General features: G+C 47.3%; 1 protein-coding gene across 1 annotated transcript in view; it reads left to right on the top strand.

The window, feature by feature from the left end:
- LOC147683929 (uncharacterized) overlaps positions 1–13008 on the top strand; it is an 879194-nt gene that overhangs the window by 810751 nt on the left and 55435 nt on the right. Inside the window, 2 exon segments of the mRNA XM_086942580.1 lie at positions 2596–2724; positions 4095–4223. Coding sequence (XP_086798706.1) covers positions 2596–2724; positions 4095–4223 — 258 coding nt within the window.

The following is a 13008-nucleotide window of genomic DNA, read 5'->3' as shown; positions in this document are numbered from 1 at the left end:
ACCAAGGTGACAAGTAAATTCATAGATCTGGGTCTGATATTGGCACAAAGGGAAATATCGTGGCACTGGAAGTCCAGGGGAGGTCCCTCACTGCGTAGATGGAAGAATGAGTTGCTGCGGTGGTCTGACTGCGAGAGCGTGCTCCGGATGAAGCAAGCAGTAAAGTTGGGGAATGAGAAGGTACTGGAAGCGGCGCGTGCGTGGGAGTTAGTGGTACAGGCTTTGCGTGATGCTTTGGTTGAGGATGAAGACGGCGAGGACTAAGCCGCTGGACACCGCGGGGCGAACACAGGAGTATGGAACTACGCACTGTAGTGGACCCATCCAGTTCAATAGAGCGAAGCGCACGCCTTAGCAGTTGCCAGGGGGGGGGCTTTGGGGGGGTTAGTTGTAGGGGGGTTTGGGGAGGGCCGGAAGCCATTGGAGGGTTGCGGGTTGAGGCCTTGGAACTACTGGGACAGGGGGTATCGAGTGGTGGATAGACTGATTGGGTGGAACGGCCTGGTACGAAGGCCCGTATAGCCTAGAGCAGGCCCCGGCAGGGGCGATTACATTGATTTCCACGGAGATGGCTGACGGGAATGTTGTTGCGGGTGGGGGGGTAAAAGCAGATACGCAAAACGACCTTCCGCCAGGGTCCCAATGGGACGTACACTGTGCTGTGTTCCTTTCGAGCGATGTGATATGCCGCCCGGCCTCCGGGATGCGGGCTGAATGGCTGTGTACAACTGTGAACTGTCTTTGGACGGGGGGAGCCCACAAGTGTACTGGCTGTTTAATTTTATCCTGTGGTTTATAACTCTGCAATAAAAATATAATTTAAAAAAAAAAAATATTCGCTCACTGAGCCCGCCACAAGCAAATTATAATAGCCCCAGTGGCACAAAGTGCACTGCACAAATTCTAATGTGATGCTTGGGGCAATCTTTCCACTCCCCTCTCAAACTGTGGCCCCAAACCAGAGGTTTGTTTATTAGTTCCAATCTCTTGCTGAATTCAGCTAGACTGTTCAGCATTCTGACCAGTAATCTATACTTACCTGCAGCGTTTTTGAGAGATGACCACGAGGGAAAATTAAATAAATAATCCCCCCTCGTGGTCATCTCTCAAAATCCCCCCTCAACTGGTCCCCCCGCTTCACCACTCTTACCTGCAGCGGCCGCTGCAGCTTGCCTGTCCATCAGGCCTGTGAGAAGCTTTGTGATTTCAATATTGGTGCATTAGTAAGCCATTAAAAATTAAAAACAGTACCTGTGGACACATTTTAAAGAAGCACCAGTATATGGCACTACCTAGTGGGGATTTATGACCCCTGCCTCATAATGAATATGTCACAAAAGTAGGCTAAGCCTTCTTTTTAATATGTAAATACATTTAGCTGTGGTCATGTGGCGCTGCTAGGGAGTAGGGTCTGGTGCAAACTACATCTGCTGCGTTCCATTGTGATGGCCTCACAGTCCATGTGCAAATTATGTGAACCGGACGTAGCAGCCAACCACAATCAGGAACACAACACCATCAATGCATTATTTAATGCAGATTGCCTTACTTGCATAGCAATTCACCTCACATGCTCCTTGCATACTTGGACCTAAAACCTAAACATGCATTACTATCAGCTCACATCTGCTAGGACCTGATTCACAAAGGGGCTCTGCACTGGTGGCCGAGATCCCGCTGCGCAGGGGAGTCTCCGCACCCGGTTCGAATCTCAGCAATGAGAATTCTCATTGCGGAGATTCTGCCACGAGTGCGGAGATTCCCCGACGACAGCAGAGCCTCCGCCACAAGTGCGGAACCCCTTTATGAATTAGACCCCTAATGTTGGTATATTAACGATTCTCCTTTCAAGGGTTTACCGTAAGTGCACAAACAAAAGAATGCACAGTATGCATCTTATATAGCCAATTAGAACATAGAGATTTTGAGCGCTCGTTTAAAGACAATGGAGTAGCTCTGGGTTTATGCTCTGAGTTTAATAATGGCTATTAGAACATTGGATTGTTGGGAACTCCATTGAAAACAATGGAGTGCTCCGGGCTTATAATGGCTGGTATAAGCCCGGAGCTCCAACATTCCAATGTTTCTTTGTTCACAGCTCTGGCTGTGAACAAAGGCTTCAGGGAGCCTGAGGGGATTCCATTACCCTCACGCTCCCATAAGGCTTTGTTCTTTTTTGTTAGAACATTCTGCCCTCTAGTGGCAGAATGTTCTAATAGCCTTATAGCCCTTCGTATCCGGGCTATACCGGCTATTAAAGTCCCTCTCCCTTGTTAAAGGCCCGAGCCGAGCTGGTATAGACCTCTAAGGCGGGCTATAAGGCTATATTATGAGCCCGAAGCTCCAACATTCCAATGTTTGTCTTCATGTTTCTCCCTTTTTAATTTAGAACATTCTACCCTCAGTGGGCGGAATGTTCTAATAACTTTACAGCTCTTCTGCCTCGGGCTATACCAGTTGCGAAAGGCCCTCTCCCTCATTATAGGCCGAGCAGGGGTTCAGGGCCTTTAACAACTGGTTAAAGCCCTCAGCAGTGGGCTACAAGGCTATATTAGAAGAATCATTGATACATACAAAAACATCTTATTTTTTCAGCCTGTGCTCCTGGGTTCTATGGAGATAACTGTTCAAGGGAATGTAACTGTGGCCACAGTGCAACCTGCCATCCTGAGTCAGGGCTGTGTTACTGTCCAAAAGGCTGGAGAGGAAAACATTGCGATACACGTGAGTTTAATTGACATATTTTGTTTACCTATTCTAGTAACACATATGTGCTATAGCAAAGATTGTCTTACCCCAGTGTCAAGGAGGGTAGGGTAAAGCACATCTGGTATTGCAAGTCATTTGACTGGTGAAAGGCTCAGGTGTGGTTGGGAATTAACCTGCATGGTTAGTCTAATTTAACCCTTTCCTTGTTGCCGTCAGCCATTGGCCGACGGCAGCACTACCTCCCCAGTGCTGCCGACGGCCAATGGCCGACACGGCTCCACCCGCGCACGGAAACGCCCGCACCGCGGCGGAATTACCGCCGCGGTTAACGGGTTAAAAGGGTTTGATCGCATCCATGTGATCAGCCCTCAAGCTGTTATTGTTTATTTAGCATGTGCCTCTCTGAAAGTTTCTCGCCAAGGGTAGTAGTTGTTCATCAATGGGCGTGTGATGTAATTTCTGCCACTCCTCGAGTTTTGGGGAATCGACATCTTTCTAATTATTTTATTGGGCGAAATAATGGCATCTCATTCGTAAAACATACACTACAGTGCATTTTGCATTTAAACACTGTGATCTGTTTGTTGCCCACAAGATGATGTGCCTGTATGATATTCACTATCTAGTACTGACATTTCCCGCACAAAAGAATCTGAGGATGTTCCCCTCAAAGGCCTAAAGGGCCAAATTATGAAAGACATGTGCAGCATTCCAGAGCAGAAATACCCTGATAATTTTTGGGAACAACCAAAAACTTGTGATGTTGTGGTAACAATAATCTTCCTATCCACCTATTCCCACCCTGGAAACATTCAGATATGTACTCTTTCTAATGGTAGGAGTAAATCCCCATCATTGATAGGAGGGGGAAGCACCCCCCTAAGAATTTAGGTGATATAGGGCAGGTGCTTCTCTCCATGAAGAAACCTATCTTCCCAAATGAAAAAAATTAATAAATAAAAGTGCAATCGCACTGATGCAACAAAAAAAATGCAAATATGTTTGTAGATTTTGTCAAACTGGGCATTTCCAAACCCTTGTACTGCCATGAGTTTGATTCAACAATCCAATAACACCCTTTAAGCATCCCCGGAACCCCTAATTACGTTTAGGGTGCCGTGTTTGATGGCTGCTGCCTTTTTTATCAAATCCCCCAGCTCCTGATGCTCTAAAAACCAGCCTCCTGATCAGATTCCGCGGTCAGCCACCATCTGATATCTGTCATCTAAGGGGTTGCTAAAGACATGGAAATTCATGAATGAACAAAGTAAACTAATTGTTGTTCCAAGTTACTAAAGTCTGGGCTCTGTTGTCTAGCTTTTCTTCTTCTTGTATTTAAAGTCATATGAGGTGAATTACAGCTATGCTAATGACCTATGTTTCAGCTTGCTTGCCCGGCTTCTATGGTAATAATTGTGCCCAGCTCTGCAACTGCCCGGTGGGTGTCCCCTGCAACCATATATCCGGAGAATGTGGCTGTCCTGATGGATTCACTGGCGCTGGCTGTGAAGAACGTAAGAACTCATCTTGCTATCTTTGGTAAACACAAGTGTCAATGTCTACGGGCCCGATTCACAGAACTAACTTAAGACAAAATCCTAAACTTACTACCATTTTGGTATTCACAGAAGACACTTACTAATTTTGGTATTCCCAGAAGGCACTTACTCATTGATGAGTAAGTGCCTTCTGTGGATACGAAACTGAGTAAGTGCTTTCTGTGGATACCAAAATGAGTAAGTGCCTTCTGTGAATACCAAAATGGTAGTAAGTTTAGGATTTTGTCTTAAGCTAGTTCTGGCAATCAGGCCCTACATGTGTTCATATGATCACAGTGGGCCAGATTCACAGAACTAATTTAAGACAAAATCCTAAACTTACTACTTTTGGTATTCACAGAAGTTAGGATTTTGTCTTAAGTCTGTTATCAACACAAAATCCTAACTTCTGTGAATACCAAAAGTAGTAAGTTTAGGATTTTGTCTTAAGTTAGTTCTGTGAATCAGCCCCACTGCAACTAAGAATTAGTTAGAGGGATAATTTGTCGAAAGATCATTTAGAAAGTGAGTGGGAGGGGAGGAGGCGTGCCTGGAAACAGTAAGTTGTAAGAGTGTAGGTGACAGATGTAGGAAGTGGACAAAATAATGTTAGTGGACAAAAGGCTCTCATGTGGGTTTTGCTTTTCATGCCTGATTCAAACATGTTCAGAGTGAAAATGATGGCGAAATATAGTTAAAGGGGGAAGGTTGAAATTGAGACGAAGATGGATATTTATATGTTCAACCAGACAAGGAAACTTAGGTTTCTGAATTGTTAGACACTGATACAGTATCTACAGTATATCCATGTGTTTAGTTAATGAGGTCTAGTGCAGCAGACTACAAATGCTATAAGTAGAAATGTTTGGATTCAAATAGCTTTGCGGTTCCAAATGTTGGAATGAGTGTTTTTGCAAATGTTGTTTGTGGCCTTCTGTTACCCTTCATCCAGAACATTTTGGGGCAGATTTATGTTAACTGGCGCATTCCGAGGGATGCGCCAGTTAACGTGCGCCACAGCTACGCCACCCATGGTGCGCCGCATTTATAATGCGGCGCACCATGGTGCAAAAACGGCACAGATGCGTGACGCATCTGTGCCGGAAATGTGGCGCATTGCTGGAGTTGCGTCACATGCACGACACAGCTCCAGCAAGGCTCGGGGGTACACCATCTGCACAATGCTGCGTCAAGACCTACGCCTGCTTCAAGCAGGCGCAGGATTTTGATGCAGCATTGGCCAGAAAGTGACTGAGTGAAATCTCATAGATTTCACTCAGCCACTTTCAGGAGGCGTTCCTGCGCAGGAACCCCCCCCCCCGCGCAGGAACGCCTCCTTATGGCGCAGGGCTTTACATCGTGATGCATCTCCTAGATGCGTCACGTTGTAAATAGGGCGCATTGTTTGCGCCGCAGTTGCGTCAAATAAAGTGACGCAATTGCGGCGCAAGGGCATCATAAATCTGCCCCATAGCATGTAACAATTCCATGAACTTTTTTATGGTTATTCCAATTAATTTTAACTCCGTGGACATCTTTATTCCTGGCTCCAGGACATAAAACTATTTCCTAAACCGTGTGTGCAGGAAGTGCTTGATTTGAAGAAGAAAAAAAAGGAAGTGCCAGGGGCCTTCCCAAGGAGGCCACAGCACCTTGCATTGCCTACCCTTTGACTCTACCAGGGCTGCCATTGATAACCATCACATTCCTACACTTGGGATAATTCAGACTAATCCAGGCCACCCCAAGCAATAAGAATAGCGTGGGCGGCAGATTGTATTCATTTACATTGAAGTAGTAGACACAGGTGTGCTGTTCTCAAAATTAGGCAGACATCGCCACCATGTGGTAGACTGTGACAGTTGCAGGTCGGTCAAAACCTCACCGTTGAATGCAATTTGCCTCTGTGTGTTTACACAACAGATGTTCTTGTGCCTTTGTTTGTGGAATTAGTGTGTGTGTATATATGGAGCTGCACTGTGCTTGTGACATAACATGCAGCACCCGTGATGTTAAATTTGAAATTGTATTTGCGACTAGACTTTTTTCAGGGCTCATGAGGCTTGTCAGATATCATGAGAACTGACCACAGGCCGGGTAATGATTATGCAAAGTCCTCTGTTGTTCTACTCCGAGCTGTGAAAGTACAGGGCCCAAGGGCACCTCTTCATGGTCTGAAGGGACTGGTTGGCTCAACTTTTACTCCAGAAGCAATGGATCAGGGTCAGTCGAACACATAGGTTCAAAGTTCTACTCCCAATTGTTAGACATGATAAATTATTGAAAGATGTCCTGAGTATACCTCATGGCCCCTTACTTTCAAAAGATGTTTTTTGCAGCTGCCTCAATTTTTCAGCTAACTCTGCCTCGAAGAAATGTTCAAAACAGAAAGTTTTGATGTATTTATCTTCCTGGTAAAATGGTTCTGGGAAATGCAACATCAGGTACAAAGAAGCCAACCTGACTATATAAAACATATGCATATATGTATTCCTTACCTGGATTCCTGATAGACTCAAAGATGTTGAATGGGGAAATACTTAAGCTGATAAAGCTGAGGCCATGACTTCGCCCTCCTTCACTTGTGCCACAGATGCCAAACTGGCAGGCAAATATTTCCAATAATCCACTGCTTGTGTGCCAACCTGGCTAAAGGGCAGATCGTGCTTCATACCACTCACTATGTAAATGTTGATGTGTACATTCAACTGATGAGCACAATAATTTTTTAAGGATATGGGCTTGTTAGCAGGTTTTCTAAATGAATAATAACATAATTGTCATCCAGACTGATTGGGAAGACATATTTCTGTTTTTTCCAGTCACTCTGTTTGAATGCATGTTAATCTGATACTAGAGTGGTGGTGGTAAAAACAGAGGGGCATATGTACAGACCCCTATCGCCACCACAACGTCACCTACAGTGACGTTGTGGTGGCGATAGGGGTTGCGCCTTATATACAAGGCAGCGTTAAGCCACTTAACGTGGTTTAACGCTGCCTTGTACATAAGGTCCCCTTTCATACTGTGCATAGCGTGAAAGGGGTGGGCAGTGGGTGTTGCGGTGAGCGTTTCACTGCAACACCCATTCATTTTGACGCTGCCCCCATCTACAAGGGTGGCGTACATAGGGGGCAGTGCCAAAATTAAGACCAGGTCAAAACTGGTCTTAAGATGGCGAAACAAGGAGAAATGCATTATTTCGCCCTGTTTTTGCTTTTTCCATGTGTGCTGCCTTGTGCAGCACACATGGAAAAAGCAAAATGCCATTGTTTGTTTATGTATAGGAAGGTGTCCCTTCCTGCACATAAACTTTTTTAAAAAATGCCATTTTGTCACTTTCATGCGTGCTGCATAAAGCAGCACGCATGAAAGTGACAGGATGGCATTTCTAGGATTGTATATGTGCAGGAAGGGACACCTTCCTACGCATAAACAATCCTTCCCTGCAGGCAGACACCCTTGCTCTCTGGTGCAAGGGTTCCTGCGTTGGCGCTAAGTTGCTAAACTTAGCAATATTGCAGGGGGAAACACAAGGCTGCAGCACATTCTTGTAAATATGGTGCAGCCTTGCATTTCAGAAGTGGAGGAGACAGGCCTTAAGCCATGAAGGCTAACGCCTCTCTCCTCCACTTCCTTGCACATATCCACCTTTGTTTCATTCCCTTTGCAGGCAGGCAAGGCAGCACACATGGGAAAAGCAAAATCGAGGAGAAATAATGCAGTTCTCCTCATTTCGCCATCTTAAGACCAGTTTTTACCTGATCTTAATTTTTTGCGCTGCCTCCTATGTACCCCACCCTTGTATATAGGGGGCTGCGTGAAAATGAATGGGTGTTGCGGTGGAACGCCCAACGCAACACCCACAGCCCACCCCTTTCACGCTAACCATAGCGTGAAAGGGGGCCTTGTGTACAAGGCAGAGTTAGGCCACATTAATTGCTTTAATCAATCAATCAGTCACGACATTTGTATAGCGCGCTACTCACCCGGAAGGGTCTCAAGGCGCTTGGGGAGGGGTCCGCTACTGCTCGAACAGCCAGGTCTTCAGTTGCTTCCTGAAGGAGAGGTGGTCCTGGGTCAGCCGAAGGTGGATGGGGAGGGAGTTCCATGTCTTGGCCGCCAGGTAGGAGAAGGATCTGCCTCCGGCAGTGGCTCTTCGGATGCGTGGTACAGCGGCGAGGGCGAGGCTGGCAGACCGTAGCTGGCGGGTGGGTGTGTGGAAGGTCAGGCGGTCGTTGAGGTACTTGGGGCCCAGGTCGTGGAGAGACTTGTGTGCGTGGGTGAGGAGCCTGAACGTGATCCTCTTGCTGACGGGGAGCCAATGCAGGTCCTTGAGGTGGCCGGAGATGTGGTTGCGTCGGGGGATGTCCAGGATGAGTCGGGCTGAGGCGTTCTGGATGCGTTGGAGTCTTTTCTGTAGCTTGGCTGTGGTTCCGGCATAGAGGGTGTTTCCGTAGTCCAGTTGGCTGGTGACGAGGGCCTGGGTGACTGCCTTCCTGGTTTCGGTCAGGATCCATCGGAAGATCTTGCGGAGCATGCGGAGGTTGAGAAAGCATGAAGAGGAGACGGTGTTGACTTGTCTGGTCATCGAGAGGGAGGAGTCCAGGATGAAGCCCAGGTTGCGTGCGTGGTCTGTAGGCTTGGGGGCGGTGCCCAGGGCTGGGGGCCACCAGGAGTTGTCCCAGGCGGAGGGTGATGGTCCCAGGATGAGGACTTCCGTCTTGTCTGAGTTCAGTTTCAGGCGGCTGTTCTTCATCCAATCGGCGACGTCTTTCATCCCTTCGTGGAGGCTGGTTCTGGCGGTGTCGGGGTCTCTGGTGAGGGAGAGGATCAGCTGGGTGTCGTTGGCGTATGAGATGATATTGAGGTTGTGTTGGCGTGCGATGGTGGCGAGAGGTCTCATGTAGGCGTTGAAGAGGGTGGGGCTGAGTAATGATCCTTGCAGGACGCCGCAGATGACTTCAGTGGCCTCGGATCGAAACGGGGGGAGGCGGACTCTCTGTGTTCTTCCGGCGAGGAATGAGATGATCCACTTCAGTGCCTTCCCTTGGATGCCGGTGTTGCTGAGGCGTTGGACTAGAGTGCGGTGGCAGACCGTGTCGAACGCTGCGGAGAGGTCCAGGAGGATGAGTGCTGCCGTTTCCCCGTTGTTGAGCAGGGCTCGGATGTCGTCGGTGGCTGTGATGAGGGCGGTCTCGGTGCTGTGGTTGGCTCTGAAACCGGACTGCGAGGGGTCGAGGGATCCATTCGTCTCGAGGAAGGTGGCGAGTTGTCTGTTGACGATCTTCTCTGAGACTTTGACAGGAAAAGGGAGGAGAGAGATGGGGCGGAAGTTTTTGAGGTCGGTGGGGTCCGCTGTTGGTTTCTTTAGTAGGGCGCTGAGCTCGGCGTGCTTCCAGCTCTCCGGGAAGGTAGCGGTGTCGAAGGAGGTGTTGATGACGTCTCGGAGTTGGGGTGCGATGGTGGAGTCGGCCTTGTTGAAGATGTGGTGGGGGCAGGGGTCAATCGGGGATCCGTAGTGGAGGGTGTTCATCGCGCGGGCTGTGTCTTCGGTGGTCACCGTGGTCCAGGAGCGGAGGGTGGTGGTGGGGTGCGTTGGTTCGACGGTTGGGAGTGTGGATGGTGCGCCGAAGCTGTTGTGGATGTCGGCAATCTTGCGGTGGAAGAATGAAGCGAGGGAGTCGCAGAGATCTTGTGAAGGGGTGATGTCGGTGTTGCCGGTGCTGGGGTTGGAGAACTCCTTGACGATGCTGAAGAGTTCCTTGCTGTCGTGGGCGTTGTTGTCCAGTCGGTCCTTAAGTGATTTCTTCTTGGTGGTGCGGATGAGCTGGTGGTGCTTGCGGGTCGCAAGTTTGAGGGCAGTCATGTTGTCAGTGGTCCGGTCGAGGAGCCAGACTTTCTCGAGGGTGCGGCAGGTATTCTTGGAGTCCTTGAGTTCGTCGGTGAACCAGTTGGCCTTCTTGCTTCTGGGTCTGCTGGGGGGGTTCTTCAGTGGTGCGAGGTCGTTGGCGCAGGCGGTCAGCCACTGCGTGAGGTTGCAGGCCGCTTCGTTGGGGTCCGGTGTGCTGGCCGGTGGGTTTTGGCTGAGGGAGGTGGTGAGCTGGTCGGCGGTGATCTTGCTCCAGCTTCTGCGAGGAGCCTGTTGCGGGTGGTGGTGGGTTGTGGTTCTTCTGAAGCTGAAGTGGATGCAGCTGTGGTCGGTCCAGTGGAGTCCGGTGGAGTGGCTGAAGTCGATGTGCTTGCTGGAAGAGAAGACGGGATCAAGCGTGTGGCCGGCGTAGTGGGTGGGGGTGTTGACCAGTTGCTTGAGTCCGAGGTTGGCGAGGTTGTCCAGCAGGGTGACGGTGTTGCGGTCCTTGCTGCTATCCAGGTGGAAGTTAAGGTCCCCTAGGAGGATGTAGTCGGCGGAGGGGAGGGCGTGTGGGCTGATGAAGTCTGCGATGTCTTCGCTGAAATGTGCGCGTGGTCCTGGGGGTCTGTAGATGAGGGTGCCTCTGAGGGTCGTCTTTGGGTTGGTGTGAATCTGGAAGTGGAGGTGTTCGGCGGCAGTGAAGGTGTTGTCGGCATCTGTCGTGATGCGGATGGTGTTCTTGTGGACGATGGCGATTCCTCCTCCGGTCTGGTTGATGCGGTCCCTCCTGATCATCTTGTATCCATCCGGGATGGCGATGGCGATGTCGGGGGCTGAGGAGGCGTTCATCCAGGTTTCAGTGAGGAAGGCTATGTCTGGAGAGGTTGTGTCAAGCAGGTTCCAGAGCTCGACGGCGTGTCTGTGGACAGAGCGGGTGTTGAGCAGGATGCATTTGAAGTCACTGCTGGAGTTTGGCTTGGCGGGTGTGGTGCTTGGTCGGAGACAGGAGAATTTGCAGGTTGTGCAGGTGAAGGGTCCGTGGAAGCGTTTCGGGGCGGCCGTGCAGCAGGTGGGCATCCGGCCGGTATTGAGTGCGTAGGGTGTGTATCACTTACAACGCAACTTTTACGTCGTAATGCTGTTACAACGCAGCTATTACAACGCAGGATCCATTACATCGGATGCCATTACAACGCATGGCATTACATAGCAGATGGTATTACAACGCATACCATTACATCGTAAGTATTGGTAAGTATATAATTTTTTTTTTTTATTTAATATTATATAATTGATTTAATTATTATTAATTATAAATAAAAATAAATAAAAATATTTATTTATGTTTTTAAATATTATAAATTAAATTTATTAATTTAAGTAATTTTTTTAAATAAGTATGAGTATAGGAGTATATGTTTTGGGGTACTGAGGTATATGTTTTGGGGTATTTTTAGGTTTTAGGGCAGGGTTTGGGTTTTGGGGTACAGGGGTGTTTTTACGTTTTAGGGCAGGGTTTGGGTTTTGGGGTACAGGGGTGTTTTTAGGTTTTAGGGCAGGGTTTGGGTTTTGGGGTACAGGGGTGTTTTTAGGTTTTAGGGCAGGGTTTGGGTTTTGGGGTACAGGGGTGTTTTTAGGTTTTAGGGCAGGGTTTGGGTTTTGGGGTACAGGGGTGTTTTTAGGTTTTAGGGCAGGGTTTGGGTTTTGGGGTACAGGGGTGTTTTTAGGTTTTAGGGCAGGGTTTGGGTTTTGGGGTACAGGGGTGTTTTTAGGTTTTAGGGCAGGGTTTGGGTTTTGGGGTACAGGGGTGTTTTTAGGTTTTAGGGCAGGGTTTTGGGTTTTGGGGTACAGGGGTGTTTTTAGATTTTAGGGCAGGGTTTTGGGGTACAGGGGTGTTTTTAGGTTTTAGGGCAGGGTTTGGGTTTTGGGGTACAGGGGTGTTTTTAGGTTTTAGGGCAGGGTTTGGGTTTTGGGGTACAGGGTTGTTTTTAGGTTTTAGGGCAGGGTTTTGGGTTTTGGGGTACAGGGGTGTTTTTAGGTTTTAGGGCAGGGTTTGGGTATTGGGGTACAGGGGTGTTTTTAGGTTTTAGGGCAGTGTTTGTGTTTTGGGGTACAGGGGTGTTTTTAGAGTTCAGGGGTAGGTTTGTGTTTTGGGGTACAGGGGTGTTTTTAGGGTTCAGGGGTAGGTTTGTGTTTTGGGTTAATTAAATTATGTTTACCATTTTTAAATTAATTAAAATATATTTAATAAATTAAATTAATTTTATTACATTAATTACATTTTTAAATTAAATTAATTAAATTAAATAAATTATTTCAATTAATTTAATTTAATTTCAATTATAAAAATATGTACATTAAGTTAATTTTATTTTTTTAATTAAATTAAATTATTTCCATTTTTTATTAAAATTACATTTATTAAATAGATATTATTTTATTAAATTAAATTAATGGCTATTTTAAAATGTATTCTAATTAAATTAATTTAATTAAATTAATTAAATTAACTTAATAACATTTTTTTAAAAAAGGTATACTTACCTATACTTACGATGTAATGCCATGCGTTGTAATACCATCTGCTATGTAATGCCATGCGTTGTAATGGCATCCGATGTAATGGATCCTGCGTTGTAAAAATTCCGTTGTAACGGAATGCGATGTAAAAATCTGCGTTGTACTGACACCAATCCAGTGCGTAGCGCTGCCTTGTTCATAAGGGGCAGCCCCTATCGCCACCACAACATCACTATAGGTGACGTTGTAGTGGCAATAGGGGCTTGTACATATGCCCCTGAATGTCCTCATCAGCTGTTGAACTGTTGGTAGAAGTTGCCTTCTGGCAGATTTGATAAAATTGCAGCCCATCATGGTGGTGGTAGGGGGAATATCAGAACTTCTATA

This window comes from Lissotriton vulgaris, chromosome 11 (genome assembly GCF_964263255.1).
Source record: "Lissotriton vulgaris chromosome 11, aLisVul1.2, whole genome shotgun sequence".
Classification (NCBI taxonomy): Eukaryota; Metazoa; Chordata; class Amphibia; order Caudata; family Salamandridae; genus Lissotriton; species Lissotriton vulgaris.
Note: the sequence above shows the minus strand (reverse complement) of the source record. Positions and strands in the feature narration are given on the sequence as shown.